Below are 15724 nucleotides of genomic sequence, written 5' to 3'. Positions count from 1 at the left end.
GTAACAACAACATAGAGCATAATTAGCAAGCACATCCTTGTATGCCAAAAGACATGCCAATATCGCTGCAAATCCACCAGGCAGGATTTCTAGAACCATGGGGCGTTCGCAAACTCCTGAGTTCAAATGGGTAAAAATGTAAATTTAGTCAGGGACCCAGTTATGAGATGAATTTATGCATATATTAAAGTGATTTGTTTATCATATATAATCACTATTTCGATTTGGATTACCAATATCACACTCATATTTTCGTGAATGAAAATGTCCCAAAAGTACCTTTAATCTAAAGGAAGCACAGATCAGAAACTTTAAGATAAGTCAACATATAACTTAAACCTTAGTATAGTAGCTGGCAGTCCTAGTAGGCAAATTCAGTTTTTTCAAGGAATTTTTTGCAAAGAAAACTGTCAAAGGAAAGACAAAAGTATGGAAAAAGAAAAGCATGAAATCATGCATTATAATCAAATTTATCAACCATGTAATATTATTAGATCTGTTCATTGCATACAACAGTATGTATGTCATTTTATCCTTATGATCATCATCTGTGGTAATTAATATCCTGCAACTCTGGTAGCGTAGTGATTACTAATCAGGCTGTGAACCTCAAGGTCAGCAGTTCGAAACTACCAGCTGTTCTGTGGGAGAAAGATGAGGCGTTCTGCTCCGTAAATATTTACAGCCTCGGAAACCCTGTATAGGGTGGCTATGAGTTGGAACTGACTCCACGGCACATAACAACAACAAAAAATTGTTGAAAACAGACTTAGATGATGCTATGTGGTTCCAATCACAAAAGTCAGCTATTCAAACTTATTTCCCCTACCAGGTAAGTTTAAGTTGAATTTAAGAACCAGAAAATAAGATTCCAGGTAGAAAACTAGGTAAGTTCCATTTGTATTTGTACAACATAAACATTTCTTGACCTCATAGGTCCAGTCAGTCATAATGAACACCCTTGGAGGTCTGAAATGGAAAACTGCACCGCCTAAGAACTGAGTAAACCAAGCTGTCCATTTCCATTTCCATCAGAAATGCAGAGGATAGCAATTCAAGAAAGGCAACCTGATGCAAAGGGAAATCAGGAAGCCAGCACAGCCCTGTTTCCATGCTTCCGGTCTGAAACCTATCTCTGCCACACTTTAACTTCGGGCTTTGGAAAAGTTAGAACCTTTTTATTTTTACTTTTAAAAGACTGATGGATGTCTCATATAATACCTATGTTGTTGTCATAAGTGCCATCGAGTCAGTTCTGCCTCATTAGTGACCCTGCATAGGGTTTCCGAGAAACAACTGGTAACCTTGTGGTTTGCAGTCCAGTACCGATCTACAGCATCACACTGCCTCCAAAGGATCCCAATCATTTTATCTTACAACAAAAGAAACTCATGCTCACAATGGTGAGGTGTGCTTTTTTAAAAAATCTTATCACTGATAAAATGCCAAAATTTAGCAGAAACTAAAGGAACGTATTATGAAATGTGGGTTGACTCATGAAAGATAAAAGCTAAACATTCCTTTAGAAAAGATAAATATGAACTTTAGAACACATTCTGAAATATTTAGGGATAGATCCTAAAGTTTAAAGGAGATGTTTAAAGCAAAAGAAGTAGTATTTAGTAGAAGTATGGAATAATCTGTGAAATGAGGTAATCCAGAACCCAACGGTGGTATCATTTTTTTTTTAAGTTTAAAAAAATTAAACACTTTGTTATACAAACTTAGGGATGTTTACCTTTTCAAGATCCAAGTCACCACTGACAGCTATAGCCTTCCATAAAACAATCCTAGTAATGGTATTATAGAATGTTGCAGTTTGCAAATCCTGGGTTTAAGTAAGTACAATTTTTACACTTAATGTATCAATTCCCTGTTCCTGCAAAAAACCTGCATCGCATTCTAAGCAATAGGTCTTTAGAAACTACTAGCTTAAAGAATATCTCTTCCCACACTTACCTTCCGGTTTGTTTGAAAAACTGTTCTTCAAATTCTCTTAAGGCTTTCCGAAGTCTCTTCTTATCAGCCCTAGTCTCTCGGAGATGGTCAAGGAGTACAGGCCTGTAGCAGGTGAAATATATATTTCCATTACTCAGCCCAATAGACTGTCATGAGCAGATTTACATGTTTAGCACAAATCATTATCATGATGTCAAGTGCTCTGCCTACAGAGTCTGGCCCATATAGAGTCTGATCCTAAGGGAGCACATGTGTTATGTACCTGACTCAGAGCGACCCTGTGACTCGTAGTTCAGTGCTCATCCTACAGCACCACACCAGGGCTCCAGGGAGAGGACCACATACGCAGAGGAAATTACCCAATGAAAGCAAAGTGACTGGAAAGGAGGGAAACCAGGCAGCAAGCGCACAGACTAGTTTGAGTGTACTGACAAAATAAGTGGATGAGGAAGGAAAAAACAATTTGAAAACATCAATATTTGGTAAAATACAAGAACACAAAAGGAAGAGACTTGTAAGAAAATGTTACCCTTCCAATCTAGAAGGGGGGAGAATAGCAATATGCTTGGGAATTAAGTAAGTCCAGACTTCTGTAGGATCAGCACTGGACTGCGAACCACAAGGTCGGCAGTTCAAACTCCCAGCTGCTCGTCAGAACTGACTCAATGGTACTAAGAAGAAATTGCGTTCTTTTCACAAAAGTCCAACACACCAAAAAAATTAGGGGAACTACAATTTTAGAACTACATCAGAAACAAAAAATGAAGGAATTTCTGCTTCCAAACAAGTTTGTTTTGTGAAATTAAGATACCAGCTGATTCTCTAGGCACATTAAAGCCTCACCTTACACCTTCTTGTTAAGTGTCTTGGAGTCGGTTCCAACTCTTAGTGACCCTGTACAGGGTTTCCGAGGCTGTAAATCTTTACAGGAGCAGAAAGCTTCACCTCTCTCCCACAGAATAGCTGGTAGTTTCAAACTGCTGGCCATGAGATTAGCAGCCTGATTTGTAACTACTAGGCTACAACCTTAGTCTCACCTCAAATCTGTGTGCTTTTCATCCCTATCTTGGAGTATAAACTCATTGCACTATATATACTACATGTTCAAGAAAATCTCATAATCTGGGCTGTAATACACAAATTACATAAGGCCAAATGATCAAGAGGCAGGCCAGTCACTGATAATGAATAATAACAATGACATACTAATGACGGTCCAAGGTCCAAACAGTTCCTGACTGAGGGATGTTAGTTACTTAGGAGCTCTAACGAAGCCCAGAGAATTGTTTCACATTTTCAAGATCAAGGTCTGCTCCACTTGCTGCTAGAGTTAGAATGATAGCTGAAAAGAGGTCTGACCACTGAGAAGTGATCATTAGCTCTGATGGCATCTTTAGGATCTTTCTGGCTCCTCATGACTTTGTCTTCTTGATTCTCCAATTCTGAAACAACCAGAGTATCCTTTGAGAACTACTTTTTGGTGGATGGCACTCATTAAGAGTCTATTAACCCTTTTGAACTTCATACACATATGTAAGGTACACCTGCGTAGGAGTTAAAATGAGACTCCAAATTTAGGATTCACACTTACATGGTGGCCTCATGTAAATTGGACATGGAGAGGGCTGGTTGTTTGACCTCCTTCTTTTCATCTGGTAGCAGGGCCCTAACAGGTTCAATCTCACTGGAGTAGGGGAGGTGGTCACCAATAGGCATGTGAGATGCTGGATCTGGTAAACAAGACTGATGGCTTCCCTGTGGATCATCTTCATCAGAGTCCTCTTCCTCCTGCTTACCACAGAGAGAGTTAAATAGTCATAAATTGCTAAGTGTCTCTTGAGGAAGCTCCACCAGGAAGAGGAACCATAAAAGGACAAGGACGTCACGGTCATGATGATTACCAGATGATCCCCTGTGCCTCCCAACGGCCAGGAAGAAAAGCACCTAAGACAGACTCTTGGTTTCATTAAAAAGCTTTCAGAGGATGAAGATCTAAGAAGTGCCTTTGCTAGGCTAAAAATGCTCACTAATAAGTTTATCTGTGGATACTGGGCCCAAGAAAGCAAAGCCATTCAGGAGCTAGCCCAGTTCTGGATTGCACTGCTAATTGATTCCTCCCTGGAATCATGGGTTAGGATGTAATCCATCCTAACCAGTATTATGGGTTAGGATCGATTAGAGTCCTGTTTTGTCATCTATAAATGCTCCAAATCAGGTCCACAGGTGGGCCACAGTCAGGCACAGAAGATACTTAGCAAACTGACAATACAGAGAAGAGGTCTATGAAGGCTAAAGAAAAACAGGGTTACGCCTTAACTTTCTGAAGTTCTAAAGAACCAAAAAAAACTTTTGCAAGGAGTATCTGCAAATCGTACTCTAGTTTAGATAGGGAAATATAGCAGACTTTGAATCATTATGTTTTATGTCTTTAAAATATGTAAATATAAAATACTCACATATACTTAAATTTACATTTCTTACTCTGTTTTTATACTGATGACTTAAGCATCTCTTTGATACTATTGGAGCACAATTTGGTACTTTTCTAGTTTTGTATTCCATCATTCTTTATTAAAAATAGTCTTAACTCAATTTCAGTACTCCTATTTTCAAAGAAATCTACTCATATCTTGTACCATGATAGTCAAACAGGATACAAATCAAATGCTTCTTTATATCAAGGAGCACACTGTCAATTTTTGTATTAAAGGAGAAAACCAACAAAGAATAGAAGGGCTCTCTCTGGAATAGCATCAGACAATACCAAACTGAAATAAATGTCTTTTCTTTTTCCCATTGAAGGTGATGGAAGCAAATGTTAAAACTGACTTCAAATATGCAGTAGTCCTAATTGTACTGTGTAAGCACAACCATTCTAACTACCAGCCACTGTTAGGTATGGTGTTAGGAGTGGGCAAAGCCACTGTCTATGATGTGTAGTAACCACTGGCCATGTTAACAGCAGATATTGCCTTTGTAACATCCATGGTGCTGCTTCCCTAACCAATCACCAACGCCAACATCAGCACAGGGGTCTAGTTAAAGCAAGCATCCTGACTCACAATTGTTGGGATCAGGGACGGTGTTGATAAGATTTGCTTGATAATTCTGTATCGGTCATAAAGAGGCTTTATGAGGCTCTTGTCTTGTTTAGTTACCTGAAAAACATAAAATTGATTACTGTTCCTTTCTCAGACAAGGATCCAAACACATTTTTAGCAGGCAAAACAGTGAATATCTGTTATCACTGCTTCATTAAAAACACAAGCAATAGGTGAGATCTATTTCATGGCTATAGTCACAAACATCAACTGTGTCCAGGCCTTTACGACAAAATACTTGGATTATGCACTAACTAGTTTACTGGCTAGTCCTGACATAAACTAACTTGGAAAATATGATGGTTAAGGTCATGTTTGACTACGCCATGATTCTCAGTGGTTTGGGAGACATTATGTGAGCCTCCAGTTTGTGATATAATGGGAGCAGCCAATCAGTTTCTAAAAAGGGGAGTTTCCTTGGGAAATACATATGGCTCGTGTTCCAAGTGAGGCTTGAACTCACAACCTAGGCATTGCATTGCATGTACGTCTTTGTAAGTACTGAGTGCTAACCGACTGCGCCACTGGAGCTGCAGCTATCACACTGTTGTTATGTGCCGTCCAGTCATCGCTTCCGACTCATAGCGACCCTGTACAGGGTTTCCAAGGCTGTAAATCTTTTCAGGAGCAGAAAGCCTCCTCTTTCTCCCGCAGAACTGCTGGTAGTTTCGAACTGCTGACCTTAAGATTAACAGCCCGATTTGTAACCACTACGCTACCAGAGCTCCTTAGCTATTTAATGTTTGACCAAATATAGCAGGCTGATTTTTAAGCTGATAAATTTTATATGGCTCATGAATGATGTTATAAATATCCAAATGCCCTTATGCAGAACACCTAATACAGGGGCCTGGATACAGTGGGAAGAAATGATGGGACAAAACTAAAAATGATGTTATAAATATCCAAATGCCCTTATGTAGAACACCTAATACAGGGGCCTGGTTACAGTGGGAGGAAATGATGGGACAAAAGTAAAAAAGATCCAGTTTCCTGGTCCCATGGAGACTGGTGTAATCCCCAAGACTATGGTCACTAATCCCTCTTTAGGACTGGAATTGATTTCACTCTCAAAGCTCTATGTAAAGCCAAACAACATGCAGTCTCTCAGCTGAACAGTACCAACTCCTTAAAGCAATCAACATACAAAATCAAGAGTAGCATTTACCCTGGGGTAAATCTCAGAAGGTAGGAATGGACAGTCCATTGTTTTTATATCCTATAGAAAGCACTTCAGAGAATTGTACATTTCAGTATTGATGCCCCTTCTCCTGTGAGCCGTGGTTAAGCTCTTGGCTGTTAACTGAAAGGTTAATGGTTTACATTCCACCCAAGCAGCACTATGTGAGGAAGAGCTGGACATGTGCTTCCAGTGAGGTTATGCTTACCAAAACCCGACGAGGGCACTCCAACTCTGCGAGTTGTCATCAACTCAACATCTAACAACAACTCCTTTAATTTGAATTTTGCATTTTTATTTTTTTATGATGCACTGCCTAGGTTCCAGAGACGTAAAAAAAAAAAAAAAGACTTGAGTGGCCATTCCAGTCATGGTTGTTTCTTTTTGGGCCCCAATGTTTTTTTAAAACAACAACAACAACAAACACTGCAATATAACTGTTTTCCTCCTCCCATGCCACTGGTCCTGTGAACTCTTACAGAGTAAAACACTGAAATTCAAATGTAAATTTCTGTTCCATCATCTCCATTGGGAGTTCTCCATTAAGGAGAAAACACTGATTTCCTGGAGCCCTGGCGTGGTGGCACTGTGGTTTATTTTGCTGGACTGCAAAGTAGGTTTGAACCTCAAGGTCAGTGGTTTGAGCTGATGTTGAGGTCAGTTTGGATCTCAAGGTCAGTGGTTCCATCTCACCAGTCGCTCCTTGGAAACCCTATACAGGGTTGCTAGGAGTTGGAACCAACTTGATAGTAACAACAACGGTGTTATTAAAGAATAGAGTTTGTGTGTGTGTGTGTGTGTGTGTGTGTGTGTGTGAATTGGGTAAAGAATCCATTTTGAAAAAATAATGAAAAAACAGTGTTTTTGGTATTAAGTGCTGTTGGGTCGGTTCTCCCTCAGCAACCCTATATAGGGTTTCCAAGGCTGAAAGCCATGCAGGAGAAGAAAGCCTGTTATTTGTTTTGTGGAGCGGCTAATGGGCTCGAAGCACTGACATTATGGTTTTCAGTCCAGTGGTTATAATCTAGAGCCACTGTGTAATGTTGTTGTTGTCAGGTGCCGTCTAGACAGATCTGACTAACACGGTCCCTGTTAGAACACTAGGGAAGGAAACACTGCCCAGTCCTGCGCCATCTCACAATTACTGTTCTGTTTGAGTCCACCCGCTGCCACTGACCCTCCACTTTATCAAGCATGAAGTCTTCGTTTGGGGAAGACAATGATGGTATACTTTAAGGGATGATCAACACACAGTCCCTAAAGAAAAGGAAATCATGGAGAGCTGCCACAGAATTCCTGACAACAAAGGCAAATAGCACTACATGCGCAATCAGAAAAGGTAGCCACGGTGGTGATGGTGGTGGTGGTGGTGGTGGTGTGCCACTGACTCAGTTCCGACTCATAGCTAACCCTGTGTAGAGTTTCTGAGGCTGTAACTCTTTCCCAGAGCAGAAAGGCTCATCTTTCTCCAGGGGAGAGGATGGTAGATTTGAAATACTGACCTTGGGGTTAGCAGCCCAGTTTGTAATCAATTATGCTACCAGGGCTCAAAAATAACAAACATTCATTCATAAGTGGATAATATAGACAGACAAGATGAACAGGTAAGTGCAGGTGAAAGGGACCACACACTCACGACCACCTGGAGGTTTGGCAGAGGATTCTTCTACAAACACATTTGGATGTAAACATCCATGTTTACAATAGAACAACCAGGGTAGAGTACAATCTTCTTAGCCATAACCAAACACCTGGACGGAGTAAGTCATTGGACATGCAGGCTTGGGATCATAGCTTTGGGGACCACCAAAATCAACTGGCACAATGTAGTAGACAAAGAATGTTCTATATGTTTACTTTGGTGAGCAGTGACTGGGGTCTTCGAATCTTGTAAGTGGACATCTAAGGTGCAGCTACTGGTCATGTCTTGCCCAGAGCAAAGAGTGACAAAGGATGCATGGACACAATTAGTCCCAAGGACTTATGTACCAGAAGGACTGTAGTCTCTAGATAACCCTGAGACCCACAGATGGTGCCCAGCTACCACTGCTGACTGCTCTGTAAAGCAGAGGTGGGGAACATCTGGCACACAAACCATAATGGCCAGCCATCATACTGTTGCTAAGTGTTGTTCCTAGGAACAGCTGGTGAATTTGAACCACTAACCTGGTAGTTCAAACCAACCATGAGGTCCAGTGCATTATCCCACAGCACCACATTAGGACTCTAAACGGTCATGAGTTCCAGGTCAGGCTCGAACTCACAACCTAGGTATGCACTGCATATACTGCGATGTAAGTACCGTGAGCTAACTTACTGCACCTTGTGGTTAGTAGTGCAGTGCAGATAAGATTTATTGACTAGGTAATACTTACTCAGGTACATAGTTCATATATTCATACATACACACACACACACACTCTGGTAGCATAGTGGTTACAAATCAGGCTGTGAGCCTCAAGGTCAGCAGTTCGAAACTACCAGCTGTTCCACATGAGAAAGATAAGGCTTTCTGCTCCCGTAAAGATTTACAGCCTTGGAAACCCTGTACAGGGTTCACTATGAGTCAGAACCGACTCTACAGCACATAACAGCAACAACAACATGTATGTATCTGTATTTAAGATTCCTATGTACAAATGCCTAATTGACTGTTCTACCTGGATGTCTCACAGTTATTTCAAAACTAAGCCATCTAGGCTTGATGACCAGAGTTTGACTTGATGACCTTTGGCGGGAGCCATAAAAATGAAGGAACAACATATTAATCAAGGAATTGAAATAAATGAGATGATGGGGACCCTGCGCATGAAGGACTCATTGTTTTAGCAGAACAACAATGAAGTGTTTTCTTTGGATGGCAGAGCCACAAAGAAATATTCTATGCACAGGCCCCTGGTTAATTTTTCTCTTGTTGAATCATTCTCTGATTTATTCATGATTTTATTAGTATCCCTTTACTTTAGATTTTGACTCTCCCACACTTTAGTATATTTTTATTAAAAGTTAGAAGCCATATATTAGCTACATTTTATTCTACTTGTAATCATAGGTAGTTTTTACTTATATTAACAATGTTATTAAGACTGCTAGGAGACAGGATTTGTCAGTTGAATTACTTCCAGCTTAGGCTTAGTGATTGTAAACATTCTTCCTTGTAACCTTAGTTTAAGACAGTAAAGAACCCTTAAAAACAATTAGACCATAAATAAAGGCTATGGGTACAAGGATTCCTAAAAACAATTATAGACAAGGGCTATGAGAATCTATAGTTACATAAATAAGAAGTCTGATCAGTAAAATAAGGGAATTGTTTTCATAGCCTCAGTTTCCATGATAAGTGATGTTTTTGTAGGCTATAAACAGATAGTGTATGGAGGAAGTTAAGGATGTGTAAATTACACCTGACAATTAGGATTGATGACTTAAGACTTAACAGACAAAGGTTAAGAGACATATGTGAAGGTTAACTTGCTTCTCAGAGAAAAGAATAAAAGTTATTTATGAACAAATGTTTTAACTAAAAGGTTTCAAGGCACCAGGATGTCTCTCGTATGTGTTGATGTAATGTTTATTTGCTGTAACTTCTCATCCCTGTTGTAAATCTAAGGGTTGTAAACCATGAAGAATGTGCCCCAGAATAGATTGTATTTTGAGGACATTGGTTACTATGAAAACAATGTTTTTTGTAATGGTATATAAGGGGGTTGTAAGATAGAATAAGTAGTAGGGTAAAGAATGAGTAGTAGAGGAGCAGAAGGAAAAAGAATGGCAGAAAAATAAAACAGAAGGGGAGAAGGAGAATAGTGAAGGAGAATGAAAGAGCAGAAGGTAAAAGGAGAAGAAGGGTAAAGCAGGAGGGGGGGGTAAAGAAATGGAGGGAGATTAAAAAAGCAAGAGGAGAATGAAAGAGCAGAGGGAAGATGAAGAGGAAAGCAGGAGATGAGGGAGGAGAGAAAAGAATGAGCAGGAGGGTAAAGAATGAGCAGGACAGTACAACAGGAAAATGAATAATAAAGCATGTAGGAAGAAGAATAGAGGGGAAAGCAGGAGGGGAGAGAAAAGAATGGCGGAAGAATGAAAGCAGGAGAGGGAGAGGAGAAGAAGAATGGGAAAGAAGAGAAGGAAGAATGAGAGGTAGAGTAAAGAATAAGCAAGTAGAGTAAAGGAGGGGGAGTAGAGAAAAGAATGAGAAGTAGAGATGAGAGTCAAGAGTAAAGAATGAAGGGAGAGGAGAAGAACAAAGAAAGAAAAAGCAGGGGGGAAAGCAGGAGCAAGGGAAGGGAGTAATGAAGCAGAAGAGGAGGAAAGCAGGAGCAGGGGAGGGGAGTAAAGAAGCAGAAGAAGAGATGAAGATGAACAGGAGAACAGGAGAGTAAAGAATGAGAGACGAAGAGAGCATGTAATAAGATTTTGAATTCATCACGATTTATCGACTATGTGTAATTCTTTTTCTGCCGACGCCCACATCCACCTTCAGGAACCCTGGAATAAATTTGCTGGGGCTGGCTCCCGGCAGACCTTTATCAAGTATATACAGGAAACAAGTGTAAATTGCTGCAATTTGGTGAACTTGATCTTAACGTATGGATGTAGTAGCTCAAAATACCAACTGAGAGGGAAGGAGTCTTCACATCAAGGGTCAAGCCTATCCCCTTGGTACACAGGGTTGATAGGGACCAGCAACTTAGACATCGGCTACCTAAAATATGGGGGACTATAAAGGCACAAAGTGGCTGGCTTACAAGTTTTCAAGAGGGAGTTTAGTTTCAGATTGTGCGGAAGAAGGTACACTCTCCATGAATAGCTTTCATCTTGTCCAGATGGGTGTAGTGAAAGGAAATATGGATATGATTCTTATGATTCCATAGTGAGTAATTGTTATCATGACTACTTGCGAATGTCACAACTGTAAAGGTAGAAGTTTTGTAACATAAAAGAGGGAGTAGTTAATCTTACAGGAACAGAGGACGCTAGGACCATCAAGAAGGAAGAAACCTACAGATAAAACGTGGGACCTTAACCATAGAAGAAGTGACACCAGAGATGAAATCAGAGGTGAAAGAGGGAGAGATAGAGCTCTACATGCAAAGTGAAAGGCTGCATGCTGGCGCCCAGGAGGCTGGCTTGCAGAATGTGCCCTTTGGTTGGTTGTTTAAATCATTGTCTATTCCTGTGTATTTTTGTGTACATTCAAACAAAACAGAGGGAATAGAAGCAAATACTCTTACATGATGATGAAATCACTGCAATGAAATAAAACACAATTTGCAATAAAAGCTTAAAAAAGAAATCCAAAAAACGAAAACTTCCAAAATGGCAATATATCTTGAAATCATGTGGCAATCCCATAGGTTATGGCCAGTAGCCTATCAGGAACTGAAAATAGATATCCCAAAACCAATCCATTTCCATCGATTCAGACTCAGAGCAACCCCATGTGCTGTCAGAGCAGAAGTGACCCAGAGAGTTTCCTTGGCTGTAATTTTTACAGGACAGCTCACTGGGCATTTCGTTCATTGTGCCACTGGGTCAGCGCAAACCACCAACCTTTTGGTTATTAGCTAATTGCAAACTACTTGTGCCACCCAGAGACCTACTAGGAACTCAGCGGACTTGAATTTCAGAAGACAGTCCCTTGAAGATGTTCAGGTGGTACCCAAACACTGGTCAAAAGCACGATCTTACAATCACCAGACAGAGTGTTAGGTTCTAAGAAAATAACATGAGGTACCTTAGGATCCTCCGGCGGAGTAACCTGCTCTCTCTTCTCCTTTAGGCTTTTCAACACAGCATCTGTGGTATCCTCTCCAGAGGAGCTGGGCTCAGGACCTGTGGCTTCTGGCTTCCCATTCTCTCTGGGGACTGTGGATTGCTCACAAGACAGGTTTCTAGGTTGGCCTTTGGGAGCACTCCCTTGTTCTTCTGATAGCTTCAGCTTTAGTTCTGAGAAAAATCCCATGAGTTACAAGTAGTAGAGGACTCACTGGCCCAGATAGGCATTCCCCTTCCTATCGCTAAGTTGTTGTTATGTGCTATTGAGTCGATTCCGACCCATAGTGACCCTATACAGGGTTTCCAAGGAGCAGCAGGTGAGCTTGAACTGCCATCCTTGCAGTTCAAATGGCTGTGCAGTCTGACGCATTAACTCACAGCGCCACTAAATAGCACTAATGGTCCCCTTCCACAGGGCGAATGTCTTTAATCACCAGGACCAACAGCAAGCATTTCCCAACAAGTGTTACAAGAGCAGCTTTAAGAGCTGGGACCACATGGGCATGGAGGACGACATGCAGAAAGAACCAAGTGGTTTCTATTTCAGAGGATGGAGTGTTCTGGAAAAAACCAGGAATACTCTGACCCCCAATGCTCACCTACTCATTATCACAGCACCTGAAATTCTGTACTCAAGGGATTAGTTCCTTTGGTTTTAAGAGGTGTGGGGTCAAGAGTCCCTTGTCTGTGGAAATGCAAGTACTCTGGAAAGCCTTACCCAAGTAGACACTAAAGAATACAGGAGCAATGAGAAAGAGGAGGTGAGTGGGCCAGCCCCAATTTGACAGATTTCACATAGTACGAGCTATGTCAGCTTTTACCATCACCATTATTATATATGGCTTTCAGTATATACTGTGGTGTGCTGTCGAGTTAATCCTGACCCTGTAGGGCAGACTCCAACGCAAGCCTCGAGGACAGAGTAGGACTGCCCCACTGGGTTTCGGAGGCGGAAATGTTTACAGGAGCACAGCCTCCGGTCTTTTCTCCTGCAGAGAGGCTCCTGGGTTCAAACTGCTCAATTTTTGGTTCACAGCTAATTGCTTAGTCACTGCACTACCAGAGCTCCTTATGTATGTTGTTGTTGTTAAGTGCCATATAGTGATCCTGTATACAGTTTCCAAGGAGCAGCTGGTGAGCTTGAACTACTGACCTTGCAGTTCAAATGACTTTGCACTCTGACACATTAGCCCACAGCGCCACACCAGTATAGATCATTTAAATCCACTTGGGACTTAATAGGAAATTGCATTTCTGAGTATTCTATGAAACAGTTTGTTTGAATGTGACTATTTATATTGGTTTTTCAGTTACATTGGCCATTTTGTGTGACATTTGTTTTATTCGTAGACTCTGACTTGGTGTTTAAAGACTGCATACTGTATATACCTGCTACATCATTATAGTTCAACATTACTAAATTATCAACCTCTTTCCAGTCCTCTAGTCACCATCCTTCCAGAAAGCTCACTAATGCCTGAAGGAGTTCTCACTCAGAAACACTCTGTATAGGATTTTCGAGGCTAGAAGTTCTTATGGGAACAGAAAACCTCATCTTTCACCCAAGAGCAGCTGATGGTTTTGAACTGTTGGCCTTGTGGTTAGCAGTCCATCACTTATCCTGTAACACCACCAGAGCTCCTTAGTAATAATGAATTTAATAGAAACTTAATACTGATAGTTTTAAAAATGGATTTGAGAACTAATGAATCCTCTTAGCACTGTCTCTAGAGACAGGCACAGGAAAGAACACTGGATTAGGAGGCAGGAGAACTGAGTGTTCCACCTGGCTCAGCCTCCTCCCAGCTATTAATGGTTCTTTCATGGCATAGAGGGATTGGATGAAATGTGTTCTCAGGCCTCCTCTGTTTCTAACAGCCAAGAATTCAGTAACCCAAGAAGGTTCAAACTTCACATGAACTGAATCATCCCACCTGTGACTCTCTGTAAAGAAACTGATTAGATGGAGGCAGACACTGAAGGGGATGTACACAGCAAACCAAACCTACAGCTATTGAGTTGATTGTTGCCTATAGCAATCCTACAGGACAAAGTAGAATTACCTCTATGATTTTCACTGCCGTCAGTCTTTACAGATACACAAATGCACATCCTTGTCCCTTGGAGCTGCTATTGAGTTTGAACCACTTACCTTCTGGTTAGCAGCCATGCAATTTAATCACTACACTACCAGGGCTCCCTGAAGAATATCTGTGTGGTTGTTAAAAGCTATCTATCTAGTTAGTTCCAACTCACAGTGACCCTGAATAGGGTTTCTGAAGAGGGCATGGTTAAGTTTTAACAGCCAACCTTGTGGTGAGCAGTCCTGCCACATCAGGACTATCTGCTGTTGTTGTTAAGTCCCGTAGAGTCGGTTCCAACTCATAGCAACCCTGCATAGGGTTTCCAAGGAGCAGCTCATGAGTTTGAACTGTCGACCTTGAAGTTCAAACCAATCTTGTGGTCCAGTGCTTGTCCTACAACTCCACACTAGGGGCTCCTAGCACTCTTTATTTCATGATAGGGGAGAAAACGAGGCTCAAGGGGGCGTAAAAACCCTACTGCCATCAAGTCCATCCCAACTCATAGTGACCCTGTGTAGGGCTTCTGGGGCTGTAAGTTTTCACAAAGCAGAAATTCTCATCCTTCTCCAGCAGAGCAGTCCAGTGCTTATCTTACAGTGTCACCAAGGCTCCTTCCAGAAGATGTAGGTGGAATGAATACGAAGTTGTCATGAAGCACAGGGTCATATGTCAACTGCTTGCTTCTGTCTGGGCAAAGAGACCGTTGGTTGACATTTACCTTTGAGCTGTTTACGGCCTTTAGCCAAATCATTCATCCATTTCAGAACTTCAGGATTAGACGTCTTGTCGCCATGCGAAGGCTGCCAGGAGAGGGAAGGGAGGGAAGTAGAGAGCAGAAGGGAAGAGAAAAAGGGAAACAAAATTTGTAATAGCTGAGCCACCCAAAGATAGTTCAGGAATATATAAAGCTAGGGGAGAAATTCCGGCATAAAAACTCCAGCTGATGGAGTTGGTTCTGGAAAACAAAGGAAGCATTCTTGATTTCTCCCACTCTTTCATCTTTGCTGTGGCCATTGTCTCTGACCATGCCACACAGCCTACCAGTGCCTTCTCTGTTCTTGTCCTCAACTCTACGCCCCAGTGCCACGGCACTCAACTGCGTAGATGACTGTACCACACAAACCAGTGCTTCCTCTCCTGCAGTTGAAATGTCCCTGGAACTGAAGTAAATCATCCCAACTGGGAGTCTGGAGTTCCTTAGAATCTTTGTAAGAAAACAGGTTAAATGGAGCCAAACGAGGGATATTTCAAACCTCTTATTTCAAGATAAGACCCTTGATATAGGTGGTAAGTAAGAAGGCACATCTATGGCATATGACTGCAACTGGCTTGGGAAATACTGACAAGCTAACTGGAGACATATCAGTCAAGTGAGAGTTACAGGAAGGAGATTCCAGGCAAGGGGCAGACTGTGGGAACAGACCATCAATTACTGATACGCAAATTTAAACTGAAACTGAAGAAAATGAAAACAAGTCTACGAGAGCCAAAATATGACCTTGAATTTATCCCACCTGAATTTACAGATCGTCTGAAGAACAGATTTGATGCATTAAACACTAAAGATCGAAGACCAGAAGAGTTGTGGGATGACATCAGGAACATCATACATGAAGAGAGCAAAA

The 15724-nt window shown here is 41.3% G+C and overlaps 1 protein-coding gene across 4 annotated transcripts in view; it reads right to left on the bottom strand.

The window, feature by feature from the left end:
* Positions 1-15724, bottom strand: part of FAM13C (family with sequence similarity 13, member C) — a 189943-nt gene that overhangs the window by 2678 nt on the left and 171541 nt on the right. For 2 of the 4 annotated variants that reach the window (XM_006831093.1, XM_006831092.1), the window contains 5 exons: positions 14818-14899; positions 11975-12186; positions 5022-5117; positions 3551-3750; positions 1960-2061 (listed from right to left, as the gene is read on the bottom strand). In XM_006831093.1, the coding sequence (XP_006831156.1) occupies positions 1960-2061; positions 3551-3750; positions 5022-5117; positions 11975-12186; positions 14818-14899 (692 nt within the window). The remainder of the gene's footprint in view (positions 1-1959; positions 2062-3550; positions 3751-5021; positions 5118-11974; positions 12187-14817; positions 14900-15724) is intronic. The other 2 variants (XM_006831094.1, XM_006831095.1) reach the window with 2 other exon arrangements.

This window comes from Chrysochloris asiatica, unplaced genomic scaffold (genome assembly GCF_000296735.1).
Source record: "Chrysochloris asiatica unplaced genomic scaffold, ChrAsi1.0 scaffold00003, whole genome shotgun sequence".
Lineage (NCBI taxonomy): Eukaryota > Metazoa > Chordata > Mammalia > Afrosoricida > Chrysochloridae > Chrysochloris > Chrysochloris asiatica.
The sequence above is the reverse complement of the archived record's forward strand: the minus strand, read 5'-3'. Positions and strand labels throughout refer to the sequence as shown.